The 20941-nt window shown below is 34.7% G+C and overlaps 2 protein-coding genes and 1 long non-coding RNA gene across 3 annotated transcripts; 2 read left to right on the forward strand and 1 right to left on the reverse strand.

Moving 5' to 3' along the window:
* Positions 1 to 437: 437 nt before the first annotated feature.
* Positions 438 to 1318, reverse strand: LOC141668823 (uncharacterized). The gene is made up of 2 exons (XR_012553234.1): positions 921 to 1318; positions 438 to 723 (listed from the first exon to the last, which is right to left on the reverse strand). It is a non-coding gene; the product is annotated as an uncharacterized LOC141668823 (long non-coding RNA).
* A 9978-nt stretch (positions 1319 to 11296) lies between these two features.
* On the forward strand, positions 11297 to 12742 carry LOC141666291 (uncharacterized). The gene has a single exon (XM_074472281.1). The coding sequence runs from the start codon at positions 11297 to 11299 to the stop codon at positions 12740 to 12742; it is 1446 nt and encodes a 481-aa protein (XP_074328382.1).
* A 7207-nt stretch (positions 12743 to 19949) lies between these two features.
* On the forward strand, positions 19950 to 20336 carry LOC141666292 (uncharacterized). The gene has a single exon (XM_074472282.1). It carries the CDS (start codon positions 19950 to 19952, stop codon positions 20334 to 20336), a length of 387 nt encoding a protein of 128 aa, XP_074328383.1.
* Positions 20337 to 20941: the final 605 nt, after the last annotated feature.

The following is a 20941-nucleotide window of genomic DNA, read 5'->3' on the forward strand; positions in this document are numbered from 1 at the left end:
AAGGGCACTTAATATATTTCTTTAATTAATTTTTATTTTTAGATACATGACTTTTGCTAAAACAATGAAGAAAATGCTCCCCAGAAAATCAAGGTTCACCACTCCAAGGTACGTCATTATTTTCTTTTAGCATCGTAGAAATTATGTTTTTTTTTGTGTTTTAATGGCCTAACTGCAATTTATAGGCAATTAAAAAAGGTGTTTTGCATAGATGGATTTATTTTTCATTTGGTATTAACGTATTTTGTTTCTATTTTGATACGAAAAAAATTAAAATAATATTATGTACAATTGCGCCATTTTGAGGTCCAAAATCATGATGAACAAAAATTTGGTAAAAAGTAGTTTGTGGAGTAACATTAGTGTACCATTTTTTGCTCAGGATGTGTTTATTTTCTTAGTTTCACAATTTTGGTGTGTATCATGTTAAATAAATATACAGTGATATCAATTACATAAATATAAAAATAGAGTCAGTATGAATGTATTTATGAAAACAGAGAGATGGGAAAAAGTATTTATATTTGTAAGGTAAATCTGCAGCCTGGAGTTGAAACAGACTGGGCCTCTGCCACCATTGAGCACCTCATTCACCTGCTCCATGTTCTACAATTACCACAACATGCACTCTCTCAGCTTGGCCTGGTAATATACCTCATTACTTGTTGCTGGGATATTATTGACTCCTGGATTGCTGTGAGTTAACGAGCTTGTGCGCTGCACCTACACACATGATACACACACACACATCTATAAGAAGAACTCATCGGCAACAGACAAAGAACTCCCAATGCTTGGATCAAGCTGAACGCTTCCAAAGTATATACATGATTGAAAAGTTAAAAGGGTTGGATTGTTAGGAAAGTGAAACTACAAATTGGTGCAACATCAGACTAGGAATGTACAAATCTCTGCGTTACCTGCAACTGGGCATTGAAGCTGATTCTTCCAAACAGATTATCACTTCCGAAAGTAGAAGTCCCAATCTCACGTGTAGGTGTAGCTACCACATTTGCTGCACTTTGAAAGCGATGCCCAACTGTTGATGCAGCTACATTCACAAAAGTAGATATATAGTTGTTAGTAATCACAATATCAATATTACAATTAAGGTTTAATCTAATCCTGATCTCAGCCTCGATGGAATTGTCAGAAACATCCGGCGAGATGAGTCGGTAGATCTTCAACCAGTGACCATTTTATCTCCTCAACTTAGTTTTTTACGAGTGGACCTTGACAGCGTGTCAGAGTGGAATACATCCAATTAGGCCATTAGAAAGCTTGTGGAGGATTGTAATACTTCTCTAAGTATAAATAAAAATTCTATGTTGTTTATTATTCTAATGGAATAAATTCTTTTCTCAAAAAAAAGTCTATATATTATCTTGGTTAACATATTTTTATTTTTCAGTTTTAAGTTAGACGATATGTTGTTGAAATCTCTTATTTAATTTTGAAATTGTAACTTTTTCCTCGAATTGCTTGACGATGAATTTTATTGCCTTGGATTCTATGTTTAAGAATTTGATTGTGGAAATTGGCTAGTGTACTGTAGACTTGATAAAATAGGTTTGGATCGGAAAAATTAAACCGAAATACATGAAATCGATATCTCATCCGAGACTCGAATTACATAATCGGATAGTTATCCGAAAACCAAATAAAACCGATTCAAAAATTACCCTCACCCAAAAATTTAACCGAAAATTATCCAAAATACTAGATCTGATTATAAATTGGAATCGATCAAAACCGAATAATATAATATCTGAACCGAATATGATCCGAATTAAGCAAAATGCATACTAAAAAGTATTTTTTGTTTATGATAACATAATTATATAATAATAATTTTTTTCTAAAGTATATTATTTATATTAAAAGTACTACTTTAAATAGAAAGATACTTTTTATGTCTCAAAAATTGAAAGAATGAATAAGTCATGTTCCAAAAATATTCGATCCGCATTTTATCTGGAATTTTGTCCGATTTTAATACCAATTCCTTTAGCTTTTCCTTGTCTTTCCCTTTGAATTAGAATTCCAATGATGTCATTTGCTTCACATCTAATTTGGATGAATATAACACTATGAGTCCCCACACTACAACAAAAATAACTAAAATCCACCAACTAAAAGCCACCGACCTTAAATTCTGAATGGTTGGATCGTTGATTTGCGCTTCTGATTGAGAGTTTTGGCTAATTAATTGTTGCTGGCAGATTCTCAATTATTTGGTGATTTCTTTCTCATTTTAGTCTCTGTAATGTTAGTCTCTTATGTATGAGTTTGTTGGTGGGTTGTGAACCTTTGTAAGACTGATTTGGGTTTCTTTAACCCTCAATTTTATCGTAATAAGAGAAATATAAAGGGTGGACTCCTTACACGTCCCGTGGTTTTTACTCTTCACATCGAAAGGGTTTTCCACGTATAAATCTTTGTGTCATTTAATTTATGTTGGTTAATCTTCTGCGTTATATAGTTTGTCATTGGTGAATATTTGTGGTGAATTGAGTAAAGCTATTTGGTTGATTGTTTTGAAGTATTGTATCTTGCGTATTTGGCTGTTTAAATCCCTACAACTTGGTATCAGAGCTAGGCTTCTTTATTTAACTGTGATATGGATTCCGGTAGTGGTACTTCGATGATAAAATTGACATCAACCAATTATTCAATTTGGAGGCCGATGATGGAAGACTTGTTAAATTACAGAGACTTGTTTGATCCACTTGAAGTAACTAAAAAGGCAGATAGTACAAAATCTATTCCATCCAAACCAGAAAAGATGGAAGATAGAGATTGGGAAAAATTGAAGAAGAAGACTTTGGGAACTATTCGACAGTGGGTTGATATTAGCATATTCAACCACGTTTCTCAGGAGTCAGATCCATATGAATTGTGGAAGAAACTAAAAAGTCTTTATGAAAGGAAGAGGGCTCACAACAAGGCTTCATTGATTAAGAAACTTGTAAATTTAAAGTTGAAAAGTGGGAAATCAGTTTCTGAACATCTTATTGATTTTCAAGATATTATTAACATGCTGACAACTATGAAGCTTGTCTTTGATGATGAGCTGCGTACTTTGTTCTTGTTGAGTTCTTTGCAAGATAGTTGGGAAACTTTGGTTGTGACCGTTAGTAATTTTGCTCCTGTTGGTGTGCTTTCTTTATATATGATAAAAGATCACATGTTTAACGAAGAGACTAGAAAGATCATGGAAAGAATCAAGACACACAAAAGGGTGAAGACGACAAAAATACTATTTCAGCTGTTACCGAAAGTTATAATGATGTCACCTTAATTTATACAGCTAGTGAGTGTCTTCATGCTGATAGTTCAGATTCAGAATGGCTTGTGGATACAGGTGCTTCATTTCACTGTGTTCCTAAAAAAGAGTATTTCCTAAACTATCAAGTTGGTGATTTGGGCAGTGTCAAGATGGAATATCAAAGTTCAGCAAATATAGTTGGATTAGGTGATATTCGTATGAAGACAAGTATTGGGTGCATGCTTACTTTAAAGAATGTACGCCATATCCCTGATCTGAGTCTAAATTTATTATCTGCAAATGTTCTTGATAAAGAAGGATACAAGTATACTTTTAGTGATGGTAAATGGAAATTGTCCAAGGGTTCAATGGTTCAATGACTGTTGCTTGTGGTCAGCTGTGTTGTTCCTTGTATAAAACATACTTGGAAGTATGTTCGGGTGAATTGAATGCAGTTGAAGAAAATAACTCTCCTAACTTGTGGCATCGGAGATTGGGATACATGAGTGACAAAGGATTAAAAATTTTAGCAGGTAAATCATATATTCCTGTTAATAAATCTGTTTCTCGTGACCCTTGTGATCATTGTTTGGCAGGAAAACAATATAGAGCTTCTTTTGCTAAAAAGTCTATGAGAAGACAACAAAAGTTTGATTTAGTATATTATGATGTTTGCGGTCCTATTGAGGTGGAGTCTTTGGGTGCAAGCAAATATTTTGTTACTTTTATTGATGATGCTACTTGGAAGACTTGGGTATATATGCTAAAGAGGAAAAGTGAAGTGTTTGAGATTTTTCAAAACTTTCACGCCTCGGTAGAAAGGGAACAGAAAGAAAGCTTAAATGTCTTTGAACCGATAATGGCGGGGAGTATACTTCTGGTGAATTCAAAAATTATTGCTCACAAAATGGAATAGACAAGAGAAAACAGTGCCCCGTACTCCACAACATAATGGCATCGCAGAAAGGATGAATCGAACCATTGTGGAGAAAGTGAGATGTATGCTTAAAATGTCTACTTTACCAAAGACATTTTGGGTGAAGCTGTAAATTGTGCTGTGTACTTGATCAACCGGGCTCCTGTTAGTGTTTGTGCCCTAGAGACTACACTATTATGTTTATATTATGAAACATTTGGATTATTAATTCTGATTATATGGATTATTCTTTAGTAATTTATTATACCTTTATTTTCTACGATAAGATGTTAGATTAATAAATGTCCTTGGAATATGATATATAATTTTATATCTCTAAGTACGTGACTTAGAAATGAGATTATGAGAATAGTATCGATATTCCTAAAGATCCCTAGTCGAGTATTATTATTAAGGGACAATAATAATGCATTAAGACTAGTGTGAATGTTGACTGATAATCACATCTCATTGATCATAGGTATAGTGATACTAAAGTCAAAACACAGGCATATGTATTATATACATGGTGCTGGAAGACCCAATGTGAGATTCTACATGTCTGTTGTGTCATAAGTAATTCTCACAGTGATAATGATGTATTGGTCCTTAGACTTGAAATCATTATATTTCTATATGAGAATTAATATACTTTGGTTGCATTAAAAGTTACCTTTGACCGGGTGATGATAAAAGTGTATATTGGGTATATTATGAATCATATGAGAAATATGAATGATCTAGAAATGATTTAACCCTCCTATTTTGGGAGTGATATTATTGGCCTCTTGTTTGAGTTAGACTATAAGATGTATGGCCATGCTCAAATGTTGATTTGATGTTATAGTCTACTCATCGATCAAGGAAACCTGGATTAAATTATGAAGAGGATGACACATAACATGCCTCGAGTTTAATCTATAATATATGGTTAAAAGGATTATTGTATATTGTACATTATACACAAAAGGTTTAATCGATCACCGATTTAATTATTATTACTTGGGTAACAATGATGTATTACTAGATGCTGCTCATTATTTATGATTTTAAATTAGATTTAAAATTGTTGCCAACGTAATAATAACCTAAAGGGTCGCACAAAGAATGATTGGAGGATTATTTAATTTAAATTCAGATTTAAATTAAATGTAAGTAATTCGAATTATTTGTTATTAATTAAGTGTGACTTAATTAATTAAATAAATAGGACATTCGAATTTAATATTAAATCCGAAATTAAGTTATTGGATGATTAAGTGAGACTTAATAATACAATAATTAGAATTTCGAATTTAATAATAATAATAACTCTAAAATTAAGTTTAAAGTTGGAGGCACAATAGCTCTTGCCTATATAATATATTTTTCTAATAGAACTAGGGTTACACGTTTTATTTAATAAAAAATATAAACCCTAGAACTTGAAGAGAGATAGAGAGAGCAAGAAGGCGGCCTCAAGAATGTACTAGTACACACCCATTCTTCGGGCAATCATTCGTGTGGATACCTTCAAGGCGTAGATCGTTCCAGCGACGGGCTACGTGGTGATCATTCAAGACTTCCATCGTTCCATTAACGTAAAGCTTCTTAAGGTAAAAATACTGAACTACGAATTAAATATTATTTTCGCATGGATCCTGCGGAGGGTTTCGATTTTTTAAGAATTAAATTTACGTTTTCGTTGCGTTTATGTGCTAAAAACCCTTCAGCTCCTTCGGTCCCTCTTGATTTTGATATTCCGGAAAGAGCCTGGAGAGGTGGTGATCCTACTTACTCACACTTGAAAGTCTTTGGATGTAAAACATACATGCATGTGCCAAATGAACAGAGATCAAAATTGGATTCAAAGACTACTCCTTATTTGTTTGTTGGCTATGGAGATGAAGAATATGGTTTTAAACTTTATGATCTAGAGAAAAAAATGACAATCATAAGCAGAGATGAGATATTTTTTGAGCACGAAAAAGGTGCAGACTTGTTGAGTACAAGGTACAACTCTACTTCAGATTTGTGTTTTGAACTTGATGATCCTTTCCTTCCCCTACCTCTATTTCAGTTGAGCAGCCAACAAATGATGATTCTGAGGTTATGAATGGTAATGCCGAGGATGCACAATTTGATATTAATGATGATATACCAGATTATCATGATGATGATGTTACGACTAACTTTGATGATACGACACATGATGTTTAAAATGAAGATGAACGAGTTCATGAATAAGGGGAGCAACACGTTCCTCAAACAGAGGAAGCTCAAGTACGAAGGTCATCAAGAGAGCAAAGACATTCTATAAAATATTCAAGTTCAGAATTTATTTTAGTTACCGAGGAGGGTGCTCCAAACAATTATCAAGAAGTATTGACACATAAAGAGAAAGATCTTTGGCTCGATGCAATGAGGGATGAGATGTATTCTTTAAAAAAGAATGAAACATATGAACTAGTGAAGCTGCCCAAAGGCAAGAAAGTCTTGAAAAATAGATGGATTTTTAAGAATAAGGTAGATGGTGAGAAGATAGTGAAGCATAAAGCCAGACTTGTGGTGAAGGGATGCAACCAGAAAAAGGGCCTTGATTTTGATGATATCTTCTCTCCAGTTGTCAAGATGACTTCTATTAAAACTGTGTTGAGTTTAACTGCAAGTCTTAATCTTGAGTTGGAGCAGCTTGATGTAAAAACCGCATTTTTACATGGTGATTTGCATGAAGATATCTACATGGAGCAACCTGAAGGTTTTGAAGAAAAGGGGAAAGAAAATCTTGTTTGTAAGTTGAAGAAGGGTCTTTATGGGCTCAAGCAGGCACCAAGGCAATGGTACCGAAAATTTGATTCATTTATAACATCAAATGGTTATCGAAGAACTCTTGCTGACCCTTGTGTGTATTTCAAAAAATTCCCCGGAGGTAATTTCATAATCCTTCTTCTATATGTAGATGATATGCTAATAGTTGAACAAGATGCTAAAATGATTAACAACTTAAAGATAGAGCTGTCTAAGTCATTTGATATAAAAGATTTAGGTCCTGCAAAACAAATTTTAGGCATGGAAATTGCTCGTGACAGGAAATATAGAAAAATGTGGTTATCTAAAGAAAAGTATATTGAACGAGTGCTTGAAAGGTTCAATATGAATCATGCCAAGCCTGTTAGTATACCATTAGCTTCTCACATGAATTTGAGTAAGAGGGATTATCCTAAAACAGAGAAGGATAATGTAACTATGTCATTCATTCCTTACTCTTCTGCTGTTGGTTCCTTGATGTATGTTATGGTGTGTACAAGGCCGGATATAGCACAAGCTGTTGGGTTGGTTAGCCGATACTTATCTAATCCGGGTAAGGTTCATTGGAATGCTGTAAAATGGATTTTCAGATACCTGCGTGGTACTTCCAAACTAAGTTTGTGTTACGGAGGTGAAAAAATAATACTCGAGGGATATACGGATGCAGACATGGCTGTTGATCCTGATGGTAGAAAATCTACCCCGGGTTATTTGTTTACATTTTCAGGGGGAGCCATTTCTTGGTAATCCAAGCTATAAAAATCTATAGCTTTATCGACCACTGAGGAAGAATATATAGCAGCTATGGAAGAAAGTAAGGAGAAGCTATGGTTGAAAATGTTTCTCCATGAGTTGGACTTGAAGCAAACTGAATATGTGGTGCTTTGTGACAATCAAAGTGCTATGGATTTAAGTAAGAATTCTATGTATCACGCTCACACCAAACATATAGATGTTAGATATCATTGGTTGCGAAATATGATTGAAGAAAAGATGTTAAAGCTGAAGAAAGTCGATACCAACAAGAATGGTGCTGATATGATAACAAAGACAGTTCCAGCAAGCAAGCTTGAGTTATGTAATAAGTTTGCTGGAATGAGGTTTAAGTGATGAACGAATTGTTTTTCCTATCTTCCCCGTAATGGGCTGGAGGGGGAGATTGTTATGGGTCCGGCCCAAAATAATTAAGGTTTGGTCCAATAAGTTTTTGGCCCAATATATGTGACACATATATCACATTGGTGCTGACCTTTGGTTAGAGCAGAAATAGAGAGAGAGAAAAAAAAGGGTTTAACGAAACTCAGCTCAGCCTCTTCAAGTGATCTGATCGAGGAGCAAACGTGGTCTGATTTGGCTAAAATTTGGACACCTTGTTGGGGACTCACAGTGCTATATTCTGAACGGTTGGATCGTTGATTTGAGCTTCTGATTGACAGTTTTGGCTAATTAATTGCTGCTGGAAGATTGTTAATTATTTGCTTATTTCTTTCTCATTTTAGTCTCTGTAATGTTAGTCTCTTATGTATGAGTTTGTTGGTGGGTTGTGAACCTTTGTAAGACTGATTTGGGTTTCTTTAACCCTTAATTTTATCGCAATAAGAGAACTATAAACGATGGACTCCTTACACGTCCCGTGGTTTTTACTCTTCACATCGAAGGGATTTTCCACGTATAAATCTTTGTGTCATTTAATTTATGTTGGTTAATCTTCTGCGTTATATAGTTTGTCATTGGTGAATATTTGTGGTGTATTGAGTTAAGCTATTTGGTTGATTGTTTAGAAGTATTGTATCTTGCGTATTTGGCTGTTTAAATCCCTACAGACAGTACTTGATCTGTAAAGAAAGAGTAATTCTCATTTATTCGCTTCTCTATATAAATATTTCATGTTAAACTATTCCATTCTTTGAATCAATTTGCATATACCACTGTCATTTAATTCGTTAAAACAATATGCATGTACTACGCCAAACCATTGGATTTTTCTTTGATATATAGGGAATATATATGTACACAAGCCAATTTAAAAGTTTGTATAACAACCAGAGCTAAATGCCAACGAATTGAACTCTAGCAACATCTATATAACACTACATAAAAGAATAGATGCTATTGTTGGCACATTAAACGATATAAACTACAGAAAAGTAGTGTAAATAAATTTCAAATGGATACTTCATCTAAAGATTAAAAAAACCCACCAAATAACTGTTAATAAAACCCAGTGCTATGAATGCATACTTTTGCTTCCATCAGGCTCAGTTGCACTTGTGCAATGGTTGACATCAAGATGTTTGAAAACATCAAGATGATAGTAACCAGAAGGTAAAATGTTGCGCAAAATGATTGTTTGACTTTTATAGAACTTATAATATTTGTAAATATAAAAGAAAAGAAATCTAGAAACCAACCAGGACAATATGAATTTTGCCCAAAGAGGACAATACTTAATCCACTACAAGAAAATATGCCATTTATGACATTTTTTTAGCTAAAATCGTCGTAATTCAGCTATTTACGACGGAATAATTTTGCTGTTTTTGCTCGAGTAGTAAGTTCAGTTTTTCGTCAAAAAATAAAATTTCGTCGTAAGTTGGTGAACGTGGACCCACATAAACAGTTTAATAATAAATAAACTTATGACGAAAATAATCGTCGTATGCTGGGAACTTCCAACTGAAAAAATCGTCAGTTTAAATACTTAAGGACCCACCTTTAATAAATTACTAAAATAATGTAATGAACAGTCATCATAAATAACCCCGAATTTCCATCATAAGTTTTATTTTCTAAAAGACTGCTATTCTAGTTCCACCCATTCAACTTTCAGATTAAATTCTAAATATAATTGAATCTCAATTCAACACAAAATTAAAATTTGAATTTTATAACAGCAATTATGCACACAATTATATAAATTGAAATTTAAAAATACCATAATTTACATAAATAATCTCTTAGCCACTCAACTTCTATAATAATATTTAACCTTTCAGTATGTAATACAAAAATGTAAATACCATTATACAACTGAGCAGTAGTTTCAGGTACGGCACCAGAAACTTCACTATAATCCGTTTGTTGCACAGGCATGTTGTATGCTTGGCTCTTTCTACACTACTAGAAAATCAGCATTAGACATCGCACATTAGACATCAGTCAGAAAAGTCACTGATGTTAAAAACATTTTTTACATCACATAAAAAATAAGTGATGTCTTTTTAGTATGTTTACATCAGCTTTTCAGTATTGCGATGTCTAAGTTGTTCTTTTAAAAACTACGTTACATCAGTTAACATATAAACCGATGTCCAATTCACTTTTAACATCGGTTGACATATAAACCGATGTCTAAGCTCAATTTTAAAAAAATTAGAGCCCGCTGCTTCTCCCTTTTGTTCCCCGCCCTTAGCCAAATATTTTCCTTTCCCCCCCTTAGTATATTTCCCCTCCCGCCTATCACTCATTCACTATAATAAGATTATAACATAAAATTAAAAATAAATCAAAATCAAAACAAAAACAAAAAATTACAAAACAAAACGGGTTTTGCATTTTCAGACAAAACACTCACCTCATTCCCCCTTTCTCTCGACTGCTCATAGCTAAACCTAGAACTCTCAAATGTATTCAATTTCCGATTAGACTTTCAATCTCCAATTAAAGCTCTCAATTTCTTCAACTCATCTCTTACTTTCAAATGTTCTTTTTTCTCATTTGTTTCAATTTTTGTGACAGATTCGAAGATTAAGGAGTGAAGTGTGTTCATTAAAGTTTAAGGTGAGGAGTAGAGTTTGTTGGAGCTTAAATCTTGGAGCTAAGGGTTTGTTAAAGCTTAAAGCTCGGAGCTTGGAGTTAAGTTGAATTTTGGGCTTCGGAGTTAGTTTTTTGGGATTTTGGAGCTTGCTTTGTTAGGTATATTCTTCTTTACATATCTATTTATATTTGTTTGGGCTGCATGTATACATTTGTGTAGTTGTATGTATGCATATGAAATTGAAATGTGTAGTTGTTGCATGTGTAGTTATATGTGTAGTTATTTGTCTAAAACTGTTTGCAAATTGTCCTCTTAGAAATTTTTGTATTTTTTTATGTTTTATAGACCCTGTGAAGTTAAAATACGAATTTACATGTAATAACAAGTGCTTGTATATATTTGTGTTTGTGTAGTTTGTAAATATATTTTTGTTTGGGGCTTGTCGTTGTAAATAGCATGGTTTATGAGTGAATATAGGAATTTTATATTGATTATACTAGGTAGTAAATGTACTATAGTATATAGTAAATTAATATGTTATTTGACAATCAGGTAGTTTGAGAATAGCATGGACAAATCTTGGATTTTCAAAGATAGAGACACACTTGACTATGAAATCGGGGTTGAAGAGTTTTTGATATTTGCCGAGGAAAATGCTAGTGATCCTAAAAGAATCCCCTGCCCCTGTAAAAGATGTGCTAACTTTAAAAAATTTGCAGTTAAGATTATCAGGGGACATTTATATGAAAATGGTTTTAGTCTGGGGTACCTTGATTGGATTTGGCATACACAAGGGTCTGCAAGTAGGTCATCAGTTAATAGAAATGCTCCGACCCCTGCATCTACGCCTGCCCCTGCACCTACGTCTGCCCGCACACCGATACCTTCCCCTGGCCTTGCATCAGAAACAGTCAATGTTTGTGATGTTGCATATAATTCGAGTGAGTACAATAATGAGTCATATCAGTTTAGGAGATTTGTGGCTGATGTTGAACAACCTTTGTATGAGGGTAGTGAATGTACCAAGTTGAAGTCGATACTAAAATTGCACAATTGGAAAGCTAGGTTCGGAATTAGTGATAGTGCCTTTAACGATTTGATGTCTACCGTTGGCTCTCTCCTTCCTAAGGACAATATGATGCCACCTAATGCATATGAAGCCAAGAAAACCTTATCCGACTTGGGCCTAGAATACATAAAATATCACTCATGTCCAAACAATTGCATACTGTATCGGGGGGTAAACGTTGATGCTTCCGAGTGTCCCAAGTGTCATTTATCTCGCTGGAAGTTAGGAAAGGATGGTAAAATAAGGATTAATGTTCCTGCTAAAGTAATGTGGTATTTTCCAATTATACCGAGATCCAAACGGATGTTTAAATCTCCTTCTACATCTGAACTAATGACCTGGCACTCAAAGCAGCGAATAGAAGACGGAAAGATGCGGCATCCAGCCGACTCTCCTTCTTGGAGAAATATCGACTATAGGTGGCCTGCCTTCGGTAGTGATGCACGAAATATTTGTTTGGCGTTGTCTGCAGATGGTATAAATCCACATACTAACGGTCTAACCAATAGATACTCTTGTTGGCCAATAGTATTAGTGACTTATAATCTTCCTCCGTGGTTATGTATGAAGAGGAAATTTATGATGCTAACAAATTTAGTTTTCGGTCCACATGAGCCTGACAATGACGTTGACGTATATTTACAGCCTTTAATCGATGATTTAAAGAAGTTGTGGGAAGAAGGTGAACCAAATGTTTATGATGCATACACCAAGTCATATTTCACTTTAAAAGCAATTTTATTGTGGACAATAAATGACTTTCCTGTATATGGAAATCTGTCTGGATGCGTTAATAAAGGTTATATATGTTGTCCAGTATGCGCTGATGATACAGTTGCCAAGTATTTAAGCCATAGCAGGAAGATGTGTTACCAAGGCCATCGGCGTTACTTGGCTAGGAATCATCCATATAGGAAGCAAAAGGCCGCTTTTAATGGACAATAAGAATTAGGGCAGACACGTCAACCTCTGTCTGGAGAAGAGGTTTTATTGCGGCAAGATAAAATTAAATTTCAGTTTGGGAAGGAAGTAAGGAAGTCAAAGAAGGTTGATTGTCCATGGAAGAAAAAGTCGGTTTTTTTCGAATTAGAATATTGGAAGTTTCACCATGTCCGTCATTGTTTAGATGGCATGCACGTCGAGAAGAACGTGTGTGATAGCTTGATCGGCACACTACTAAATATGAAATCTAAGTCTAAAGATAGTGAAGCTTCTCGTCTTGATATGATTGACATGGGGGTTAGGGATGATCTAGCTCCACAAAAAGGAGAAAAAAACCCTACTTACCCCCTTCGATTTTTAATTTGTCCAAGGCAGAAAAAAGAAAATGTTGTCATCGTTAATGCACATGAAACTTCCTTATGGACACGCGTCAAACATTAAAAACTGTGTTTTCATGGAAGAATTAAAGATGTTTGGGATGAAGTCCCACGACTGCCACATCTTACTCCAACAACTGCTTCCTATTGCAATTCGTGCGGTACTTCGAAAAAAAGTCAGGGTCACCATAATTAGGTTGTGTTTCTTTTTTAATGCTTTGTGTAGCAAAGTTGTAGACGTATCGAAACTAGATAAATTGCAATCAGATGTAATAGTAACTTTGTGTGAGTTGGAAAAAATCTTTCCTGCATCATTTTTTGATATAATGATACATCTCATAGTGCACTTGGTTCGGGAATTACGGTTATGTGGGCCGGTATTTTATAAATGGATGTATGCATTTGAGAGGTTTAATAAGGTGTTGAAGAGTTACGTACGCAACCGTTATTACCCCGAAGGCTGTATAGCTGAATGCTATCTGGGAGAAGAATCGGTAGAATTCTGCCAAGAGTTTGTCAAGCAAGCTTGCACCACTGCTGGTCTTCGTAAAGATGAAGGCAAGTTAAGTGGTCCATTATCTGTTGTGACAATGAAATCAATCGATGAAAAAGAGCGGGATGAAGCTCATTTACATGTTCTTCTAAACAACATTGAAGTACAACCATATATTTTGTAAGAATTTATTAATTTTGTGGCTGTTCAATTAATATATAAATTATATATTTACTGGCTAGTTAATGATTATATAATTTCTGTTAGAATGCATAAGGAGTATCTAGAGGGAATCCATCAAGAAAAAAAGAAAAGTGTTCATTGGCTCTTGAGAGAGCCCAATCGCCTTTTTGCCGATTGGTTTCTAGAAAAGGTTAGTATTTTTATAGTTTCATTTGTGCCTAATTTATTTGCTCTGTAGTAATATGGAATTTAGAAGTATTTTGTTTCTGAAAATATGTAGGTTAGTAGGGAAATGGAGGAGAATCCTGGAGGAGTTTCAGAGACAATAAGATGGATAGCCGGAAAACCATCATTTTCAGTTTTGACTTACGAAGCTTATCTAGTAGACGGGGTCCGATACTTTACAAAAGAGCGAGACGGTGTGAGGGTTATTCAAAACAGTGGAGTGTCTTTAGTTGCTAAAACTGTCCAAGTGTCTAGCGCTAAAGATTTGAACCCTGTAGAAAGTGACTTGACATTTTACGGTGTTATCTTAGAAATATGGGAGCTAGATTATCATGCATTCAAAGCCCCGTTATTTTTATGTAATTGGGAAGATAATGACAAGGGAATTAAGGTGGATGATCTTGGGTTCACACTTGTCGATCTAAGTCGACAAGGCCACAAGAGAGATGAATATGTGTCTATGGATCAAGTAAAGCAAGTTTATTATATTGAAGATCTGGTGGATGCCAAGTGGTCCGTTGTATTAACCTCTACAACTCGAGACTACCAAGATGTGTATAACGATGATGATTTAGGAGATACAACCATGGAAAATCCCCCATTCTGCTGCCAAATTCCTATATGTGATGTCGGTGAAGATGTTGTAAAAAATATTAGAGAAAATATTAAGGGCGCTTGGGTTAAGAAGTGACAATATTATTCGCAGTCATGTATCACCTTTTTTGTAACTGTTTAGCATTGTTTATGCCTAATGATATTATTTGAATTTTCGTATGTTTATGACTATTTATGAATGCATATAGTCATCCTGTCTGACTGTTTATAACTGTTTATAACTGTTTATGTATGCATACTTCACTAGTTTAGTTATGACTGTTTATAACTATTTATATATGCTTGTGACTAATGAAATATATGTTTCATTTTCAGATTGAAAAAGATAAATGGCAAATAAAAAACAAATATCTAAAGTACAAGACAAGTCAGATGAGGAGGTGGATAAAAGCTTGGAGCCGGAAACAGAACCTCAAGATGAAAATGTGGATTCTATGGAAGACACGAAGGCAACAGTCACTACTTCCGAAACTACAAAGAAAAGGTATGGATCTGCCCGAGGGGTTTCCGCTATGCACAAAGTGGTGGTGAGGAAGGCGCAGGGCAAGAAAACAAAGATATCGTACAATGCACATGGAGTTCTAGTCGGGAATGCAAGGCACAGTCTACAGTCCTACACCGGAATGTTTGCTAGGATGATGATTCCGATTGATTTTCCTAACTGGTCAAAGGTACCCGATGAACTAAAGGAGAAAATATGGATCGATGTGAAGGTATATAAATAAGCAATTTCTTATGCACTTTGTAAATTTTTCATTTTCTTGTACTCATGTAGAGCATAACAATGGTTTCAGGAGACATTTAAAGTCCCCAAGCAACTTCAGAAGGGGCTGATCAGGTCTGCAGGAGCAAAGTGGAGAAATTTTAAAGCAAATTTAACAAGGGATTATGTTAAGTCGTATCTTGGACAGAAGAAGAAACTACGAAAGCCTCCAGTGAAGTATGCTTTTGTTGGTAAGGAGGCTTGGAAAAATTTTGTTGCTGAAAGGACTACCTCGACATGGAAGGTATACGTGAAAGAGATCGATCGTGTGTTTATATCTGTGTTTTATTTATGTTGTGAACTGATATTTTTATGTATTACAAATATTTTAGGAAAAATAGCATGTTAATATTATTTAAAATATTTGTTGTAGTCACTTAGTGAAAAATAAATGGAGCGGGTGAGCAATCGAAAATATCCTCAGCGCACATCTAGAAAGGGTTATGTTGGATTGTTAGAAGAAGAGGTAACCTCTATTTAAGCATTGAACTTAAATAGTTACATTCTACATATATTGTTGTTTTAATATTTTTTGATTTTAATCAGCAAAAGAAAGGAACCTTGGCTCTCGATGAAGAACCTGATCGGGCTCTTATGTGGCACAAGGCTCGTAAGGGAAAACTTGATGATGAGGAGGTTGATCCAGAGCTAGCTGAAATAGGGAAAAGAATTGTGAGTATTTAACAAGCAACATTAATTTTTTTAATGCAATTCAATTCAGTTCTAATTTTATTATTTTTATGAGGAGGTTCATTCAGTTCTGATTTATATGTTAACATTCTCATGACAGGAGAATTTACTGGAGCTGCAAAGTAAGGGGGAATTCATTCCTTGTGGGAGTCAAGATGTGTTAACTACGGCCTTGCAAACTCCCGAACATTCGGGGAGGGTTCGAGGAGTTGGAGGCTTTGTTAGCCCATCCATTTTCTTTAATTTACCAAATGGAAAAAGAAGTAGAATAACCAAAGCTGAGCTATTGGCCCAGGATTGTGAGAGGGATGCAGAGTTGGAGAAGGCCAAGCAAGAGATGGCAAAGGAAATGGAGAAGACAAGGCAGGAGTTGGCTGAACTAAAGGGCTTACTCAGTAAAGCAAATATTTCATCTCCTCTGGTTTCGGAAAAAGCAAGTTGTGATGCTCAAATAGTTGATGATCAAATGGATCCTTTTCCACCAGAGAACAAGGTAAAATAACAAGCACATTTATTTAATTTAGCTCGACATTATTCAAGCATTCGTCATAGTTACTCGTTAAAGATATATATATATATATATGTGTAGGCTGGTCCACGAAAATGTGAGTTGGCTGTGGGCACAATAGAAAATAAGGTGGCATTTGGCTTGTTGTTTGACGATGATGACATGAACAAATCTATTCACGGATTGTCAATGCAGCCTGGTTGTGCTCGTGTCTCAGTGGATGGGCCAATCCAAGGACAAGCCAAGATTCCTGTTCCGGTAGTCGGTGAGATTGAAACAGTAGAGCAGGCTGTTGGCTCCTACGTCTCATGGCCCCGCGACTTAATCATATTCCCAGATGCCCCTGCTACCGCGGTATATATTTTTACATCTATGTTTTATTGGATCTCGCACTATTATATTAACTCTATATTTGTTTTAATAAATTTGATAATATTTTCAGAAAAGTAAAAGGAAAGGGAAGGATCCTTTAACTGATTTGCATAAGGTTCAGTCCTTATTTGAGAATATGGAAATCAATAAAAATGTTCCGAAGCGCTTTCAGTTGTTGTATAAACATGCAACGACATTCATGAAGTCCACTGGAAACTCCATTCAAATCCCGTGCGATGCGGAAGTGTTTGGTGTTGAGAAAAGAATTTTCATTTTGCATGAAAACATAATTGCTTTGCTTGAGTTTAAAATGATTGGCCAAGCAGCAATTTCTGCATACATGGCGTGAGTAGTATAAATTTTTTAATTATTGTCTTGTCTTCTTGTTGATAATTTCTGCATTTATATTCTTGTTTTTTTTATAATTTCATTTTATTTGCAATGCAGATACTTGCATTGCATGGTTTGTAAAAATGAAAATTTGGAGCAATTTGCTTTCTGTGATCCCGGAGTCTCGTTTACCTTGAACAACAATTTTGAAGATAATTTGGTTAGTCGATTTAAAGAGGGTAATCCTGATCGTCTCTTTTTTATGCCACATAATAACAAGTACGTAAAAAATGTCTTCAGATTTATTATAAATCGCTTTATTTATTTATTTATAAGCATGAAATTCAAAATGATATGATTCTGATATTAATTCTGTTTATTATAAATATTTATAAAAAATAGCTGCCATTGGATATTGGTTGTGATTTGGGCGGGCGAGGTTTTCATAGTCAATCATCTGCCTCGTTCAACTACCTACCCCGAGTTGGAAAAAGCAATATCAAGGTATTTGCATTTAATTTCGAGTGATTATTTTCATTATTGAGATATCAATCAATTTGTTTTATTGATACTGCTAAGATGTCAGGGCTGTGATTGCGTTCAATATTCAGGCCGGAATGGGAAATAAAGCACCGACTATCAGATATGTTACCGTAAGAACCAGGGGCATTAATTTACTTATTAGTCAGAGTTTTTTCGGTTAGATAGGGGCATTAATTTACTTATTAATTGGTCTGAGTTTTTTGAATTAAATAGGGATGCCCCAAACAGCCCGGTGGAACTGAATGCGGCTATGTTGTTATGTGGTATATGAAAGAAATTGCCATGGATAATGAAATGACATTTATCAAAAAAGTATATTTTTTTGCTTAATTCATTCTTGATATAACTGGTGTACATATAATTTGTGGTAGAATTCATTGTTACTAATTCCTGTGTGTTACACTTTTCAGTGGTCGAAAAAGAATCGAAAGGTGACTGTTGCCAAGGCTGAGCTGGACGAGGTTCGATGTGAGACTCTTAGCCACATCGAGTCCTTCTTATAAAAAGGCCTAATCTGCAGCTCCTTTATGTAGACTGAATTTGTAAGAATTTGTAAGAGCTACTAGTGGTTTTGGTTGATAAATATAATGGGGGAACTTTAGTTGGTAAATTTCTGTTTGGGATGAACTATGTAAATGATCGATGGTGGATGTCTAGTACTTGCTATTGCAGTTATGTAGTTTGTTTGGATTATGAAGTTTGGTTGGTGGTGGATATATGTACGTAAATGGTATAATCTATGGTAAATCAATGAATGTATGTTTGTTTTTGCGTTTGTTTTGGTTTGGTTAGTTTTGGAATGGTAAAATGGCAGTTGGTATATTTTTGGATGACTCTTGTTTGGGTGTTGGGCATTTGATTGAAACAGGGGATTCATGAATAAAATAATAAACAAACATCACTTCATGAACAAAATAACTAATGTAAAATGTAGTCAAATAAGACATTTCATTCAATAAACTGATGTCATAAGCAGGCACATATATCAGCTCACAAGAAATGACTGATGTAAAACAATATAATAGATATCACATTTTGAAAGAACTGATGTTAAACACACACAAAGACATCGGTTCCATTAAAAAAAGAAAGGTACGACATCGCTTCTGATAAAAGACTGATATAATATGTTAAGTTACACATCAGTTTAACAAGTTTTTCGATGTTAATGTATCATATTGCTTTATATGTGATAAGTTTAAAATGATATACATGACATATGAATGAATAACTGAAACAATAGTGAAGGTATACATTGAAGAAAAATACATCACATTGTTAAGAAAAACGATGTCTAAACTGTGTATAGACATCGGCAAATAAGCGATGTGTAATGCACCTACCTTTTTCATCGCATGCAAAGACATCGCTTGAATTTTAAATAGACATCGGCTAATAAGCGATGTCTATCGACAAATTTCTAGTAGTGCTAGGAGACACATAGTAGACACATAGTACACTGGGTATTGCTATTCAACCGCAAGATGGTGAGAATGTTGTGGTTGCTAGGAAGAATATAGAGGATAGTATGCTGGAATTGGCCTTGTTGGAAATTAACGTATTGAATGTTATGGTTTTCTAGAAGATTCTGCAGTATTCTAAGACTCATGTACTGTCAAGTTCAATATATTCAGTAAGAGTCATAAATGTATCTGATTTAATGTTTTTTGATGTCTCTTTATGTTCTCATGAAAGCCTATCTATATATAAAGGCTGGAAATTAGTCAAGCTTATAATCAATCTAAGTTATATCATTTGGTTCAATACAAAATATATACCAGTGTTCTTCAGATTATAACATTTGATATCAGAGCCAGGTTGGAAGAAGCAACAACAAAATGGTAGCAATTAAATCCTCCACAAGTTTCACAAGTCAACAATTTATTCCAGAACTCAATGGCGAAGACTATGAGTTCTGGTCAGTTAAAATGAAAACCATTTTTAGGTCTCTTAAACAATGGGAGATCGTAGAGAAAGGATACAAGGAACCTCCTGATGATGATGCTATCTCAGATGCTGAACAAAAAAATTTGGACAAGTCAAGACAAACTGACGCCAGTGCTCTGTCCATAATCTAAAGAGCTGTAACAAAAGCTATATTTCCAAGAATAATGAGAGCCAACACTGCAAAGGAGGCTTGGGATATTCTTCAAGGAGAATACCTAGGAGATGCAAAGGTAAGAACTATTAAACTCCAAACCTTAAGAAGAGAACTAGAGAATATAAAAATGAAAGAAAATGAAACTCTTAATGATTTCTCTACAAGATTTTTTGAGTTAATTAATCAAATGAAATCATTTGGAGAAGATATTACTGACAAAAGACAGGTGGAGAAAATCCTTGTTTGTCTACCAGAAAAGTTCAATAATATTGTTTCCGTGATTGAAGAAAAAAAAGATCTTGCAACTTTAACTATTCAAGAACTCATGGGGTCCCTAAAATCATTTGAGCAAACGACATCTCGAGAATCTGAAAAAATTGTTGAAGCAGCGTTTTAGTCAAAGCTTAACATTTCAAATCAAAAGCAAGGATAAAGTTCAAGTAGCACTCAATTTCGTGGAGGCAGGAACATGAGAAATAATTTTCGAAATTTCAGAAATGGAAGAGGAAAAGGAAGACAAGATTTTGGTAGATCAATTTCTTTACACTGCACTATTTGCAATAGATCTAGTCACTCAAATAAAGATTGTTGGTTCAAAGGCAAGCCGAAATGTGATAAATGTCATCGATTTGGACATTTATCTAAGGATTGCAGATCACGTGATGTTCAGCAAGCAAACCAGAAAAATTTTCAGAAACAAAATGAAGATTCTCATACAACTTTCTATGCATGCCAGAGCACGGTGCACCAGAGAAACGAAAGATGGCTCCTGGACAGTGGCTGTAGCAATCATATGTCACCACAAAAAGAAATTTTCTGCAACATTGATTCAAGTATTAAAACTCCGGTTAAACTTGGCAATGGACAACTTGTGGAATCAAAAGGTGTGGGCTCTATTTCAATCCAAACTGAGCATGGAAATAGTCAGATTCAAAATGTTCTTCTTGTTCCAAGTTTACATGAAAATTTACTTAGTTTGGGCCAACTATTGGAAAATGGATA

The sequence above is a fragment of the Apium graveolens genome, chromosome 6, assembly GCF_009905375.1.
Source record: "Apium graveolens cultivar Ventura chromosome 6, ASM990537v1, whole genome shotgun sequence".
NCBI classification, from domain to species: Eukaryota; Viridiplantae; Streptophyta; class Magnoliopsida; order Apiales; family Apiaceae; genus Apium; species Apium graveolens.